Below are 15,984 nucleotides of genomic sequence, written 5' to 3'. Positions count from 1 at the left end.
GGGCGGGATGGCAAACAATCGAGGTCCGCGCAGCGCGCGGCGACGAGGTCGACGATCTGTAATGGACGGTTTGGGTACCTTTTGGAGCCTCTTTGCCAAGAAGTGCTACCAGATTGTCGGGGAATGCCGAAGCAGGGGGGCAGAATGCGTCGAGTAAGGATGGCTGATGGGATATAGATGGGAACTACATGACGACCCTGAGCGGTGAGCTGGAGCTATATTAGCAGGTAGCTCAAACACTGCTCTACCTTCGCTACCTTTTATTTTTGTCTATGAGGTCGATCAGGCCAACGCCCATTGATTCGGACTTTTAATCCGACGTTAGTCCTTGTGAGAATTCCTCATGAAAGGTAATGGCACGCTCCAGTGGGAGAGTGCATTGTTGTGTATGCAGGCTCATAGCCGTGCTGCCCTTACACAGATAACGCAAGCCAACCTCACCTAAGCCCGGTCCCCGAGAGGCGAACCGGTCGATCTCCAAGAATTGTTATATTGCTTTTGCTTTAGGCATAATACCCAGTCTAGAAGATACTACTTGCTCCAGCCCACTGGGGAGCCTAAAGATTTGAGAGGCATCGAGGCTTTATAACGAGGAATAAGGAGTCTGCTTCGCACCCGCTCTTGCTTGACAATAGAGCTAAGAAGAGGTAACCGGTACGCGACTACACGTTCGTTAAAAGTCATCAACTCTATTACCACGAACCCCAAGGCAGAGAAGCACACTGTTGCCTCGCTATCACATAACATCCCTCGGATCGAAGGTCTAGGGGGTTGGCAACCTACGGAGCAGGATGAGCAGGTCGTGGAGCGATGGTGGCCGGGTTGCGCAGGCGGAGGAGTGCCGCAGCTGCAAGTACAACAACAAGAAAGCAAGGCTTGCCATCGAACCCGTAGCATATCTCTATTCTAGCCATCGACTGATTTCATTTGCGGCTCCCTTCAAACCCCGGAAATTTGCAAACTGGCGCCCGCCTTTCCAACTTGGCCATTGGAAACCAAACCAGCCACTCCGCGAGACCATCGTCCCGAGAGTATTATCATCACCTTGGGGGAGCATACCTAAGCGGGCAAGGCCATGATTATGAGTCCCTGCACAGGGAATCCCACGCAGCCAGTTCGCAAATGTTGTTTGAAGTTGTGAAGACAAGTGGGTATAGTTGGCCTGGTCGGAAATGGTGGTCTGAGGGTCCTCTGGCGTTGTCGCTGGTTCCTAGAAAGTTGAGATTGAGACATTGCAGAGGGCAGACAGAGCGAGAGCTTTGGGCAACATACGTGCATATTTCTGCTTGCCAGGTGGACTTTTCAAGGGGTTAAGAAGAGGGACTGTCGTTGCAAAGAGTTGTTGTCGATGTTGATCCCCAGGATCTGCAGGTCGACCACCCGCCAGGGGATTCGCTAGCGTGCGGGATGCTGGTCCACCTTTTGCATCGCCTTGCACACCTAAACCAGACGTCATGCCACCGACCGAGCCGCGACCCTGAGGAAAGCTGGCCACCCGCAGCATATCTCTCGACGTTGGCGTCGTCCCAGCAGTCCTCTCTTGGGTACCTTATCTGCATCACCCAGCACGCCTACGGCCATCAGCTTCTCGCTCGCCGAGAGCCACGTCCAGCGATATTCTCGAACCCGCCATCCTGCGGGGGCCAAGCTGATGAGCTCCTTGATGCCCAGCGTATTCCAGGTCCGGCCTCACACACAAGACCGCCCGCATGGACGAGCCGGCGGCCGCAGACGCACCCTCGGGGGACACGCCAGCGTCGTCTCGAGGCCGGACCAACGGTGCTCCCAACGGGAGCCTGCTCGGCAGCAGCAGCAGCAGCAGCAGCACGAGATCACCACCTGAGGTCACCGCCGTCGCCGAGGCGGGCGACCTCATCTTGGCCGTCACCTTTGAGAACTCGAAAGCCACCGTCCGCGCCGCTCGCAAGGCGCAGGCCCTCAAGGCCTCCCTGGCCCGGGCAGACAAGGACCGGCAGCCAGCCTTGCCGCCCACCGCCAAGGCAAGGAGCCGGGTGCCGTTCCGCGTGCAGGCTTCCGTCTTGAGACGGCAGAGCAAGTACTTTGACAAGCTGCTCGGAGACAGCCACTTCAAGGAGGCCAAGGATGTCGCCGAGGCCCTCGCGGCCTTGTCCCTGCGCAACGTCAAGCCGGCGGACGCGGACCCGGCCGAGCTGCCGTGGGTGGAAATCACCGACGACGACGAGGCGACGCTCTATGCCCACCGCGAGCTCGTCTTTGCCGACCTGCTCCGCATCCTCCACGGCCAGCCTGTCGTGGCGGGGACGTCCTCGGTGGCCGCCACCACCACCGCGGCCACCAAGATCACGCCGCAGTACGTAACCACTCTGGCCGTCCTCGCGGACCGCTTTGACTGCACGGCCCCTGTGTCGAGCTATGTCAACGCGAGCCTCAAGTTCAGGTGGCCGGCCACGAGCAGGAAGATGCCTCCGGGGTCTGGCCGAGGAGGGGACGAGGGTCCGGGGCTGAGCCGTGCCGCGGAGGATGTCCTGCGGCAGAAGATCCTCGTGGGCTGGCTTCTCAACCAGCCGCCGATAGTGCGGACGGGCACGCGGGAGCTGATCATGAGCGGCTCGAGCCGGTGGAGTTCGTTTGCCCCAGAGGATGAGTCTGAGCAGGGCGGGAAACAAGAGGCGACGTGGTGGTATCTGCCCGAGGGGCTCGAGGGTAGGTCAACACTCGTGTTTGGCGGGAAGATCACTCGCGTGCCGTGCTCATCTTTGAAGCGTCTGTCTTCATGATGACGATAGGTGGCTACGTGCAACATGCGCTCAATGACATTGCTCTACTAGTGGTTATTTCATGTTTGTCAAAGTACCGGATCATCTAACAAAATTTTACACAGAGGAACTACAATACCGCCGACAATGCGTCCTCAACACAATCGCCAGCATCCAGCAGCACTTCCTGTCCCTGTACTCGTCGCGCAACGCCCCTCGGCAGTGCAAGCTCGGCTACGACTCGTCCGCGGCCTGCGACTCGTACCAGCTCGGAGAGATGATCCGCTTCCTGGCCAACAAGTCCCTCTTGTTCCTCGTAGACTTCTCCCCGGGCTCCCTGGACCGCATCGCCGACACGTCCCAGGTGACCGTGGACTCGCTGCTCGCGACCCTGCGCCAGTGCCCGTCGTACCAGATCGACAAGAACCACAACAACTGCGGCCTGCGCACGCGGCTCCTGCCCATCCTGGACTTTGTGCAGGGCCTGCTGAGCTCGAACGCGGTGCCCGTCTCGAGGCAGGCGTGGAAGACTGACCGCGCCGGGACCGCGTGGCTATCATCGCCTGATCACTACGTCGCTGGTGGTGGTGGTGGTGGCGGTGATCACGGCAGGCCGCAGTTTTCGGTATCCACCAACGGGACTCTCGGCGGCGACGACGACAGCAGCCACGACGACTATCCCAGCAGCAGCGGCGGCAGCAGCAGCAACAAACCGTTCCGCTTCACGCGGACAATGGCGGGCGACCAGCGGCTCCGGTTCGAGGGCAACCTCGGCGCAGACCGGTTCGCCCGGCAGGTATTCCTCGCGTCGAGCTGGGACTGGACGGCCGACGACGACGCCTCGGCGGCGTGGTCGAACCCGGGCAAGATGGGGAGGGTGCCGCTGAGTTTCAAGTAGGTAGTTTAGGGGGAACTGATACGCATAGTTCCTGTTATCCTTGAGCGGCGGTTACAGCTAGCAACGCTCGATTGGGAGATATTTCTATAAGCCTGTTTATGGCCCCGTTGCGACGCTATGTACTGTCCAAACGCAGAATGCCGATGTATATTTGTGTATATAGCTTTGACGGGTCTGTCAGCCTGACAGAGCATGAACTTAGATTTATATATGATATGAAAAACGCCCCCGAACTACCCGAACGGAAGAAACGCCTCAAAACGCCGCTTGGAATGACTTGATAATCCTGTTTTCAAGGATGCAGGCAGGAAGGCGCTATGCACCCAGAAGATCGTACGCCATGCCTCATCGCGGTCCAGAGAACGAATAGTGGACACCAAAAGCATCGCCACTCCTCAACTCCGCAGAGCCTCGAGCCTGTTCCGCATCTGGTCCATCATGGCGTCCTGGTCCTCCTCCTCTGCCTCGATTGCAGCGGGCTCTTGGGCCACCGGCGCGCTAGGCATGGGACCTGTCTTCTCCATGCGGCCTTTGAGGATCTCGCCGAGGACCTTGTCGACCTCGCCGTCCGCGAGCGCCTCCTCGTCCTCAAACATCTCCTCGTCCACAGGCAGCGTCTCTCCGACCATCTCCTCGATGACGCCGGCCTTCATGAGCTCGACGCTGAGCTCCTGCATTGTTCCGGCCAGCTCGGGCAGGCGGATGAGAGAGTTGACGTTCTTCATGATGCCCACGGACGCGCGGATGCTGCCCTCGATCTTGCGCACGGCGAACGCCTCGTTGACCTGCATCTGCACGCTGGTAAGCTGCGCCTTGGAGGTGACGAGCCGGTTCTGCTGGCGCCGCGCGCGGATGAGCTCTTGCGCAAAGTCACGCGCCTCCTTGGCGGCCTGCTTCGAGCGCGAAGGGTCACGCTGGGCGCGGCGGTCCGCGGCGATGATGAGGGACTTGGTCTTGGCCTCCACCTGTTTGACTTGGTTGATGTCGCGCTCGAGCTTGCGTATGTTGGACCGGATCATGGCGTTGACCTTGCGCATCTGTGTGTGGTGTAGGAGAGATTTGTGTAAGTCATGAGGAAAACGGAAGTGACGGTAGGCGGCCGACAGAAGCGGAGAGGAGGATGAGCTACCTGCGCATTGGGGTCCGGCTTGACGAAGAAGGACTTGAGGCTCTCCATGGCGTCGTCGGCTAGGTGTGTTTGATAGTGGCAGGCTTCTTGCTCGGCCGCAACGGTGGCGGGATGCGCCTCGAGTCGACGTCCGTTGGCCCCTTGGTGGGGCGCTCAGCGGACGCGTGGGAGGAGCAGCACAATGAGTGCCAAGAGGACAGAGGACCAGCCCGCTCGCGCTGTGTTGCTGTGAGCCGTGGCGGCGGTAGTGGGTGGGAGCGCGGTGATGGACGCGTCGATGGCAAACGGCGATGGCCGGACGGAGAGTGGCAGGCGACGGCTGGGCTGGGGTTGGTTGAGGTATGACGTTGGCGTGGTGGGAATCTCTGGATGGGCGCTTTTGGGCGACTCGGACGGCGGCCGTCGGGAGGGCCCACCCCAGCACTCATTGAGGGGCGGCTGGACCACCAATGGCACCAGCCAAGGCCCCCCACTATAAAGTGTAGCAGTCGCAGTGTGGTTCGTTACAGTCCGGCCCAGCAGTACTATGACCGTTGCGCCGAAGCAGAAGAGCGAGTAACTGCAAGTCAAGACTTCGTCTACCACCGTAATCATCAACCAATTGCTCTCGGCTGCCGCCAACTGTCTCTTGGCAAATGCATCCAGGTTGTCCCCTGGACTCGGGTTATGCAAGAAACCATGCCACGCAGCCTCACCAAGGAGGCCGGCATCATGCACCAAAACCCAGGCAGGGTCGGCTGAATGGGTATCGACCTGTGAAACAACAAGTCGACGGGAGGGCATGGAACCAAGGACTATGTAGTTGTTCTCGTGGCTGGGGCGGTCAACAACACGGCCCAGCCAGCATGCTGCAAGGCTCCGTGATGTCGAGCACCTCCCGAGGTCGCCTCTCAGGTGCTGCTTGTTGGTCGCGGGCCACACGCCGGGCAGACTGGGGTTCTAGATCGTTCGCAAGGCTTCCACGGACATCACATCACACGCGGCAGAGCTGGGTAGCGGCAAGGATGCGGGGCTTCTCCACCAAGCCGCTGCTTCTGGTGAAGCCGTGGAGGATTCAACAGTGAAGAGAAAAGAGTGCTCGCCGCCGGTCAATGTCATTGTGTGAATAGAGTGATTTCAGACAGGTGCGAGCATCGGGCAGAGAGGCCGCGCTGTGGAATCCAAAAGAACGTGGAAGCTGCAAGTGACTGGCCGGCCGTGGCTGCCTTGGCCTGATGTCCCGCAGCCCTACCGCGAGGCACCGCACCCCAAGGCCTGAGTAGCTCACCCACAGGTACCAGCTCCGCTCTGCCATTTTGCGCCGCGCCCCCTCCCCCTCCCACGCACCGCAGCTCAATCCTGGGCCGCCGCCAATAACATCTCGCCTGCTGCTCTGCTCTGCCACTTCCACTCCTCTCGACATCATACCCTACTTAGTTTACACTACACGTCCTGTTTTTCTCCGCCTCATCTGCTCCTCAGATCCCAGAACTCGGACTGCAATTCGCTCCTGCCAACACAGACAACCACCTCCACACTTCACATCAATCGCCATGTCGCAGCTCACACCTGAAGGTATGCCTCCCACGACCAAGCTTCCGCATATGCCGGCCCCGCTTCCTGCTGTTTGCTCCATGCCCTGGTCATGAAGCTATTCTCGCTTTATCTCGCTTTCCATGCTGACGCACCCTGCTTTAGTCCTATGGGCCCAGCGCTCCTCCAGCGTTGACCCGGAGAAGAACTTCATCTACCTCACCATCTCCGTCCCCGATGTCCCCAAGGAGAGCCTCAAGCTCGACCTCAAGCCCACCACCTTGATCTTCAGCGGCTACTCAAACACCCTCAAGCGGGAATACTCCCTCAACCTCGAGTTCTACGCCGAGATCGACCCCGAAGCCTCCCAGGTCCACCACACTGCCAGAAATGTCGAGCTCAAGCTCCGCAAGAAGGAGCTCAAGGAGGAATACTGGCCTCGTCTCCTCAAGGAGGCTAAGAAGGTCCAGTTCCTCAAGACCGACTTCGACAAGTGGGTCGACGAGGACGAGCAGAACGAGGCCCCCGAGGATGACTTCTCCCAGTTTGGCGGTGCCGGTATGGGTGGCATGCCCGGAATGGGTACGTAGTGACGTTCCACTTATCTGCATCAGAGCTCGCATCAACCCGCCCACTGAGCAGATACGTTCGACTGTTAGATGTGCATCTGAGCTGACCAATTCACTACACGCAGGTGGCGGTGACTTCGGTGGTATCGACTTCTCCAAGCTCGGAGGCGCCGGTGGCCTGCCCGGCGGTCTCGGTGACGAGGAGGAGGAGGAAGACGAGGAGGATGATGACGACGACATGCCCGCCCTCGAGGGTGAGGAGGACTCCAAGGCCGCCGCCAAGCCTTCAGCATAAAAAGCTCGCCACCAAACCCGTCTGCCACATGTGACTGGGCACGAGCGTCCAGCTTGGACTACGAATAAAGCACGGGCAGTATTTCTGCGATGACCGACAGCTGCTGCGATGTGACAGACGGAGAGACGAAGAGATCTTCCACGACAATTACGTCATCCCGAAAAGGATATTGTGTTATTTGGAAGCCGGCGCAGCATTGGGGATACCGGGTTGTTCTGACGCAATTTACCCTTTTCTTTCTGTACTACACCAAATACCAGATGAGAATTTCCGCCGCGTCCTTGACAAGACGACTGATGACTCTAGTGCTTTCGATTTGGCTCTGTTCTTATGCTTCAAACTGACAGTAGCTACTTTCACCAAGAGAGGAACTCGGATTCAGCAATCTCCTAGACTCAAAGTCCGCAGCGGGTAGCCAAATTCTGCCAATAGCGAGAAATCAATCAGGTTGAGAATACCAATTCCGCAGCTGGGCGCATAAGGCGTCCATGGGACCAGATACGAATCGAAACTCGGCACGTTTTCAGCCCTAGTCAAACCCGGTTGCAACCGCTGAAATATGGATGCTTGTCTGCAGCTTTGTGTCGACAATGTTGAGCGCTTGGCTGTAGTATCGGCGGGTGATCTTCTATGGTCGGCCAGGTAGGTACTGAGATACGGCCAAAACATGCGACAAGACTTTGACTTGACCTCGTTCCGAGGGACCTCCGTGAAAGACACAAAGATGCGCAGCAGTGCAGAGAGTTGTGTGTTTGCATGTATGTGGATTCATCTCCCTTGAGGACATGTGGTTTGAACTCTGGGTGCAATTCAACACTTTTCCAAAGTTGACTCTTGCGCCAAAAATGTGTGCGACTTTTGGCTGTTACGCAACTGATGGTTGGTTCTAGTGAGATAGTGGGGAGAGGGTTCGGCCGAGAAGCCGAGCTTAACCTGAGTCACCGACTTGCCTTTTCGTAATTCGCCTATCAAAGATATTTCACAGACTATAAGACAGGCGGACAGCGACGAGTCAGTAGGTTGCGTTTTGGCGCTACCCAGGCTTGATGTTGTGGGCAACCTTGGACCAGGTCGCAATCCACAAGCTGGTTCGTTGCGCATAAAGGTGGAGAGTGCCGAGGCGTGAACTCCTGCTCGCGTGGTGCTTGATGTCACAGTGCGCCCGGCGGACTCTAGCTGTGAAGCTACTGATGTGAAAGTGTCAAAGAATGGTAGGGATGTCTCACAACAAAGGAGGCAAGATTCGCACGCGGTGGAGCAGCTAGGTCGCTTATAAAATATTCTATATGAAGGATGAACATGACTATCCAAGAAATAAATTGGGACGCATGTGGCTCAGGCCGTTTGATGGATGATTGATTCTCAAATCTCCGCGGAATCCCTTGCTAGCATCCCCGATCAAGTTCAGCAAACAAGGAGGCGCCTCTTCCCGTACACGTCTTGACCACTGAAGTAGCCAGGAAGGGCGTAGAAAACTCCATTGTAATGCGGAGCCAGGATGGACTAATGCCGACGTCGTGGACTTTCACTTATCCTCGGCACCTGTAGGTACACTAGATACATTGCTTCTCTTCAAGGTGAGAAAGAGGCACAAAGCCCCACAAGTAGGTGGTGGTTTGCTCTGCAAACTGCTGGTTCTCTCCGGGTGCTATGCCGTTTGTAATTCTGTGATCCCTAGTGCTGAGATACCAAGTTCAGGACACCACTTCCCCTTATTAGGCACCTCCTCTCGAGTGGCTGGAGAGATTCTGCGGACTGAGCCTTTCACCAAGGATCATGCGAGCCATCCAGGTGATTTATACAGCAAACGCATTGACACACAAAGCACAAAGAGAACATGCTCTGTTCACTTACAAAGTAACCCACAGCGAGAAGGAGCCTGCCCGGGGGGGGCGGGGGGGGCCTTGCGAGACTCGTGCAGATGGCGGAATGTCCTGAACTTTTCTTTTCCGCATACAAGACGGCATTTCCAAAGCGAGAAATATTCTGAAGCTTTGCTACACTTAAAGAACACCGGGAGATTCATGTTACCCGTTGACATCGTGGAGCTCGTTTAAATTTCCTTGCCGCTCCCCCGCTGTTCTCGAGTGATGCAGTCCTCCGCACGAGCACCAGCCATTTCAACGTCTTTGACCTGAATCGAAGGCATAATCTTAAGCATACGATTTGACCCGCTCGGATCATGGATCGATCATCAGGTACCACATTCCCGGATACTCGTCCTATTCCAGGGACTCGTTGTAGTATAAGCCATTCAAATACCGTAGCATGGTGAAACAGGTTTGACTCGAAGACAGGAACTCGTCTACTATACAGAGGAAGAGTTCTCCAGTGCGGTGCGGGCGGTGCGATGTGCGTCTTCCAAGTCCTTCAGACCAACGTCTCATAAGACATCTTGTAGCTGCAATCCACGCAGGCGCAGTGATAATGTGAGCAAACACCGTGGCCCCATGTGATACTGGTTGCCAGCCAGATCACGATACCTGAGGCTGCCATTGAGTCATTGGCGCACACAGATCGGGCTGGCTAAAGCACAGGGTCTCGAGCGAGTTCTTCATGCGGCACGTTGATAAAAAGCGTAAGGAGTCGTTGGACAGAACCCGCCCATGCCGGAATTTCCCTCTCCTCACATACCAACTACCTTTTTATAGCCTCGGCAGCTTTTGTTTCACTCCAGGTCTCAATGTACCCCCCATGAGTCGCGGAGGACATTGCCTTTTCACTGGTAGCTGGCATGCCCGATCTTTGATGTTCGGCTTAGCTCTCGCGGTGCAGGAGGAGGGCTTTCAGAAGCGGAAACTCTCGCTGTGCCTAGAATAACAGGTCGAGCACAACTTTTGAAAACTTCTGTTGCGAACTACGCACCATCACACACACACACCCGGAGAGAGAGAGTTTCCTGTCTGGTCCGGACATGGACTGACAACGCTAGACAAGTGCCAGTCTCTCGCGTGACAAAAGGCGCCGATGCTTGTGTTTGTCACTTGGGGGGCTAGAGTCCAGTTGGAACAATCCACGTTTTTGGCTGATATGAAGCTCTTCGCATCAGGGCTACTTGGTGTACCCTTTCCACGACATCGCTGGATCCAACCGGATCTCCCCCCTCTCCGCATCTTTTGTGTCATGATCAGCGAGGATCAGTGAGACATGGGCCGCGCACTTGCATCGCTGCGATCTGTACCTTCAAGACTACTGTACCGGAACGTCGCACGTGTGTGGCAGAAGATCTTAGTTTCCCATGGTCTGTGCTACCACAGAATCCTGCGTAGGCCCCTCCGGGAGAGAGAGGCGGGTTTACCACTTCGGGATGAATTGCACAAGGAGGCCTGGTCATCGCACAATCGAGAGCTCACTTGCCGCCGCCGCCGCCGCCCGTTCCCGGGTTCCCCGCGCGGAACAGGGTATGCAGGTACGAAGTTTGTGGGTGTGACGGAACAGCATGGACTATTGCTAGTCTCGATGCTATTTCACCCGGCGTCGTGGACACAGCCGGCGGAACATGGCTCAGGAAGGGCCTGCGGTGCTCCCTACAAGCACACGGTCAAGGGGTGTCTATTGTCAAGCAAAGACTGTTCCCATCACAGAGACCGAATCCAGGACCTGCACAAAGAATACCCGTTGATGCAGGAAGATGGGCAGAAGAGCAAACACGGAATGTGCATGATGTGACATGACAAAGTCCAATGGTAAGTGGGAAATCACAAAACTCAGCCTTGAGCGAAGGCACCTCTCTTGGGTTTCATCATGGCCCAGGGCGGCCGGACATGACAAGTCAGAATGGCGAAGCTTGGTAGGTAGGAGACATGTAACGGCGACAAAGACAGGGGCACCACATCGCAAGGACCCATCATCCCAAGATGATATTGACCAACCCCCCAAATATAACAAGGTTTGCCATAAAACTCCCGTCCGAAGCAGGAAGAAGATGCCCTTTTTCAGCTTCTCCGAGGTCTAGACCGCAAGCATGCTCCCATGGATGCGGTGACGGGATGTGACGGCCCGCCAATAGGACCAGACCCGGCCGTGATCTGCAGGGGTGCAAAGTAAGATGTGTCAAATAATAGCAGCACAGGCAACCTGCAGATCATCAGCCCGCTCACCACCATGGCTACCACCCGTGATCGGCACGGCTCTGGGATAAGCGATGTCGGCGTCGCACACCATCACCACCACCACGTTCTGTGGCGTCTGTGGCGCAAGTGACAGTCTCGCGGAAGCGATGTCTTGAAGTTCCGGTCAGATGTGACCGTGTTATACGAGGTCGGGGGCAGCCAATGATCACGATGGCGTGGAAGGGCAACGAGCTTTGTTGGGGCTTGTCGTTAATGCAGCGGGCCGTTCTGCCTGGAAATGTCATTCTCGCCGTGCACACTTGTGGAAAAATGTGCCTGCGTGAAAAAATGGTTGGAGTGCAAGCACAGCCAACAGCATTGATGAGAGGTGCTGAGCATCAACATGGGCTTCGTGATTGGCAATGCTGGCAACCAATGGTGCTGGGAGGCACTCGATTGCCCGTGCTGACGAATCACGGCTGAGAGGCCAGACCGCTGCCTCTGTCCGCAATGCGGTTTGGTCCAACAGGCATGGCTGCTCGTTGGGGTAATGGGCTCATATCCTGTGACTTGCTTGCTAACGATTATGCGCGGCTATCGAGTCCCACGAACAGGAAGCGTGCTAGCTGCTGTCTCGACTCTTAGACGCCGGTTTCCTGGAGTCACCAGGACCAACAGCTTTGGCACGGAAAGCATAGTGGCTGGCTCATGTCAGCCCCGGGTGCGAACGAGACTGACAACTGCGGGATGTGGAGAGAAAAGCGTGGCGACTGGTGGGAGCATGTCCGCCAGTGGGAGATCTTGTTGTATTCCTGGCGCGGTGATGCGCCATCGTTGACAGGCCACAACCGTAACCTAGGGGTGTAGGAAGGGCAACGTTGCCGGGGCATTTCGAGGCAATATCCGTGGAGGGAGTCACAGCGGCATGTTCCAGAGGGAGGCGGAATTGCCCGATGTAGAGGCGGGATCAAGCACCAATCGCGAGGCTCGTCGAGAATGTCAACAACATGACGCAAGCAAAAGATTTCAGGTTGCGGCGCATGCCGTCTTTGCAATCCCCTGACCGGGAAACGTCGAGGGCCGCGGAAAGCAGGTTGAGGCCCGTCTTGGTCAAGAGGAAGTCGCTACCAGCAGGGCAGCCAGAACGAGTCGTGTTTCACCCAGGGACAATGACGTAGTGCCACAATGTCATCGCCTGGGCAAGACACACGCAGCCACAGGCCTCCTAATCCTGCTTCGGGGAGGGCAAGCAGGCAGGCAGACAGACAGACCAGGCTGCCGTGTAGAAACAAGGCCTCGGCAAGAAATCAAGATGTCCTCGACAAACCCGCGGCCTGGCAGCCGAGATGAGGCATGTCCGTGTTTCTGGGGTTTCCGGCCAAGAACAAGACCACGGGACGATGCGGGCACTAAGCCCCCGCGGCGAGGATAACACGGGGGACCCATGGGGAATGGCGGCATGAAATTAACGACACCTCAGTCAGTCGGTGTATACGCGTGCCGGGGAGGGTGCGTATAGTGCCACCCTGATCGCCGCCATGATGCTGCACCGACCACGAGATTGTGTCTTCATGGCACATTCATCAAACAACATGGCGGGAGGTGGGACAATCTTGCGCCCACGCGCCTCGATGATCGAGCGCTGATGCGGAGCGCGTGTCACTGATCAGCCGCCAGCGCGAGCCAGCTGAGCTTCTCCAACTGCGCGGCAGGCAGCACCGGCACCGGCTCCGTGATCTGTCACCGCTTGCTAGGTAGTGTGCAACCCTTGGGCAGCAGCTGGATTTAATATGCCGTGCCCGAGTTGGAACTGCCGAGCTGAGTACCTAGTGCACTGACAAACACACACGCACACACACAGGGAACAAAGCATCGCCACATGCTAGGCACGTAGGCAGCCAGCCTCACGTATAGGACACGACATGGGGCCGTTGATGACGCCGACATGATTTGTGCTTCTTTGCCCCGGAGGTCGCAATGATTACTCGCCGCATCAGCACAACACGAACTCTCGCTCTTTGCACAGGCGCGCACAGAGCTGACATCATCGACGCCTCCCTCCTCGTGTCTGTGCAGAAGCCATCGCTCCGACAAAAGTCGAACGCTGCGCTCCCAACGAAGTCCCGGCTCGGCTACCGGTCCGACATGGTAGCTAGCTCGAGTACGAACCCACTGCCCCGGCTCCTCCCCCACAAACTCTGTTCTGTTCCAAAACAAGGACATTCAGCCGAAACCTAACTTGCTCGCACGCCGCCCATGATCCCTCGGCGCATCATCCATTACCCGTGCTACGCCGCCGGGCCGGTACTGCTCTCAGCCACGCAGTAGTTTGCGTCTATTAGACTTTGCCGGGCCACACACCCACCACCTTCTGTCTCTTTCGCCGTCCATTCTCCCGCCGGGGCGGGATGAGCTGCCAAACCGGGGCATTCCATGCGCGCGCAGGCAGCCAGGCAGGCAGCCCGACAACAAAACGTAATGACTCACTTACACATACCACAGGAGCATGCAATGCACACGTTACACCCTAAGGTCCATGCCTTGCACACGTTTCAGCCCGCCCACTAGGTTTGCATGTGCGCAGCGCGCAATACACTTCTCGGTCAGACAATATAGTAGTACAGCACCCTCTCCAGTGGGCACTTACACCATGTTTGCGCATTACGAACACACACATAGAGGCAAACCACGGCCTAATTATCTCGGTCCGAGGTTCCCATACACATACGCACACACACGCGCGCGCACGTGCACACACAATCTTTGCTGGACTCACTCGGGTAAACGTTCTCTCTCGCTCATTCTTTGTGCAATGCTTGGAGCCTTTTCCCACTTTGCTTTGGAGCTTGGGATGGAACCCCCAAATGGAACGTGATCAAAGGGTGCCCCCGTGCCTTACGCGTAGCATAGAAACGCTAGAAATACGCTATACGCATGGCTCCATCCCTCGTCCTCCACAGCATAACCCCACCAACCAGAATCGCGGGGGATGCGCTCAGAGAAACGTGACAAATATACTTAAAGTATATATGTGCGCGCGCGCGCGTATGTGTTGAGAGGTGTGTGTGTGTGTCTGTGTGTGTTTGTGTTTGTGTGTGTTTGTGCGCGTGTGATGTGTGTGTTGAACCGCTCACTGCCAGCCCTCCCTCCTGGTATCCGAGGCGCGCGTATTGCGAGCACGCGCGCATGTGTATGTGTGTGTGTGTGCCAAAGGATGCCTAGCGGTTTGGGACAACAAGGACATGGTCACTTAGGCAGCGGTGTAGCAGCAGCAATGAACAAGTGGTTGTTGAAGAGTCATTCTCACTCATCACCCAAGTGGCTGTTGGGTGCGCCGAGCGAATCAAAGTGTCCAGCGGCTCAGGAAGAGTCATGATTTGACAGCGCATCATACACGCGCACACAGCCAGAGTCACCAGTCACCAGTCACAGAAGCAAGGCGGCAGACCGAGGTTTGGGGTATTGTAATGTTTTGTAATGAGTATTGTGTCTATATAGGAGAAGCATGGGCCGTCGCAGAGGAGAGCCGCCCAGCTTGGAAAACTATCTACACCGCCGGTTGGGCAAGCAAGTATGCGCCAGCGCGACTTCGCGCCGGGCTGTGCCCGTTGTTGACAACACAGCCAATCGAGTGCCAGGTCGGGCAGCCATGGAGGGTGCTGAGATGGAGGGGTCAGAAGCTGGTGGTTGTTGTTGTTGTCGTGCCGAAAGCGCCCGACTCGCAGCCCACATGTTTGTCCCGAGGGCCCACTTTTCCAACCCTGCCTCCCCAAAGGCTCGGCACATGCCAGAGCCCACCGAGGCCAGTTCCGACTCTCGGGCAGTGCCCGGAGCCGGCAAAACACCCTCCAGGGAGCCCATCCCAAGTGATCGGCCCCTCCCATCCAGGTTTCTGGGTTTTCGTGCTCTACAGGGCCGATGACTCTGATGTCTGGCCCCGAGGCAACCCGCTCTACCATCCCATCCTCGTCGTCAACCAACGTCATCCATCGCTTCGTGTCCCAGTATAGCAGCCGGAGCAATGGCTCGACGGTCTGTGCCATACCAGGGCGAATGGTGACTAACCCTTGGCGCCGGTAAGATGTGTCCAGCACATGCCGAGGGGCGCTCAAATACCATTATGATTAATGTGTAGATCGCATGAGCGTGTGACGTTGCGCGTGGCCTGAAGAAGGCGTGGCGCGTGTTGTTGATGGGTATCATGGTGTAAGAAACAGGGGGTATCTGGGGTATCTTTTGCGATGCTGTGCGATGCGATGCCAAATGTGAAATGATCTGCTGCGTGTTAGTTTGTTGTCCATGTGTCGCAAACATTCTCGACGAGGCAAGACGTACAAATGAAGGTATTAATGGTGTCTAATGTGCGAAAGGCGCTCAGCACTTGGAGCTGGAGCGAGTGGTCTTGCAGTAAGAAGGACCGCGCTTGGCAGCCTTGCGGGCCTGCTTGCGACGCTCCTTCTCGGCGATGATGAACTGGAGGGCCTCTTGCTGCATGACCGCCTGTTGTTGGCGACGGAGGAGAAGCATCTGCTCCTCGGTGACAAAGGGCGAAGTCTCCTGAGGGCTGGTCGCAGGGCTGAACTCGGTGGTGCTGCTGGTCTCCTCGATGACGGACTCGCAAGGGAAGAGGTCGTCGTCAGAGAGGTAGGAAGAGGCGCGCTCCTGAGGCCACGAGGGAAAGGCGCAGCTGGGCGTGAAAGAGTTGGTCCGGGACAGGTAGCTGGTGGGAGCGATGTCCAGGGCTTGAGAGCTGGAGCTCATCGAGCTGTAGGATCCGTATGAGCCAAACAT

At 57.0% G+C, this 15,984-nt stretch overlaps 7 protein-coding genes across 7 annotated transcripts; 4 read left to right on the top strand and 3 right to left on the bottom strand.

Moving 5' to 3' along the window:
* Positions 1-7: 7 nt before the first annotated feature.
* Positions 8-3,636, top strand: B0I36DRAFT_370970 (uncharacterized protein; the record flags this gene model as incomplete). Its single annotated transcript, XM_046159968.1, has 4 exons — positions 8-27; positions 1,796-2,685; positions 2,864-3,287; positions 3,426-3,636. The coding sequence occupies 4 exons, from the start codon at positions 8-10 to the stop codon at positions 3,634-3,636; spliced, it is 1,545 nt and encodes a 514-aa protein (XP_046018228.1).
* Positions 3,637-4,031: 395 nt separating this feature from the next.
* Positions 4,032-4,813, bottom strand: B0I36DRAFT_234335 (Snf7-domain-containing protein; the record flags this gene model as incomplete). Its single annotated transcript, XM_046149297.1, has 2 exons — positions 4,032-4,673; positions 4,766-4,813. The coding sequence occupies 2 exons, from the start codon at positions 4,811-4,813 to the stop codon at positions 4,032-4,034; spliced, it is 690 nt and encodes a 229-aa protein (XP_046018227.1).
* Positions 4,814-5,072: 259 nt separating this feature from the next.
* Positions 5,073-5,897, top strand: B0I36DRAFT_310098 (uncharacterized protein). The gene has a single exon (XM_046152215.1). The coding sequence runs from the start codon at positions 5,401-5,403 to the stop codon at positions 5,827-5,829; it is 429 nt and encodes a 142-aa protein (XP_046018226.1). The 5' UTR covers positions 5,073-5,400; the 3' UTR covers positions 5,830-5,897.
* Positions 5,898-6,297: 400 nt separating this feature from the next.
* On the top strand, positions 6,298-7,141 carry B0I36DRAFT_357511 (HSP20-like chaperone; the record flags this gene model as incomplete). The annotated part of the gene is made up of 3 exons (XM_046157806.1): positions 6,298-6,319; positions 6,443-6,859; positions 6,972-7,141. 3 exons carry the CDS (start codon positions 6,298-6,300, stop codon positions 7,139-7,141), a joined length of 609 nt encoding a protein of 202 aa, XP_046018225.1.
* An 810-nt stretch (positions 7,142-7,951) lies between these two features.
* B0I36DRAFT_343957 (uncharacterized protein) lies at positions 7,952-8,622 on the bottom strand (the record flags this gene model as incomplete). Its single annotated transcript, XM_046156213.1, has 2 exons — positions 7,952-8,325; positions 8,577-8,622. 2 exons carry the CDS (start codon positions 8,620-8,622, stop codon positions 7,952-7,954), a joined length of 420 nt encoding a protein of 139 aa, XP_046018224.1.
* A 6,076-nt stretch (positions 8,623-14,698) lies between these two features.
* Positions 14,699-15,115, top strand: B0I36DRAFT_343956 (uncharacterized protein; the record flags this gene model as incomplete). The annotated part of the gene is made up of 1 exon (XM_046156212.1): positions 14,699-15,115. The coding sequence occupies one exon, from the start codon at positions 14,699-14,701 to the stop codon at positions 15,113-15,115; it is 417 nt and encodes a 138-aa protein (XP_046018223.1).
* A 452-nt stretch (positions 15,116-15,567) lies between these two features.
* B0I36DRAFT_343955 (uncharacterized protein) lies at positions 15,568-15,984 on the bottom strand (the record flags this gene model as incomplete). Its single annotated transcript, XM_046156211.1, has 1 exon — positions 15,568-15,984. One exon carries the CDS (start codon positions 15,982-15,984, stop codon positions 15,568-15,570), a length of 417 nt encoding a protein of 138 aa, XP_046018222.1.

Source organism: Microdochium trichocladiopsis (genome assembly GCF_020744255.1).
Source record: "Microdochium trichocladiopsis strain MPI-CAGE-CH-0230 chromosome Unknown B0I36scaffold_1, whole genome shotgun sequence".
NCBI lineage: Eukaryota > Fungi > Ascomycota > Sordariomycetes > Xylariales > Microdochiaceae > Microdochium > Microdochium trichocladiopsis.
The sequence above is the reverse complement of the archived record's forward strand: the minus strand, read 5'-3'. Positions and strand labels throughout refer to the sequence as shown.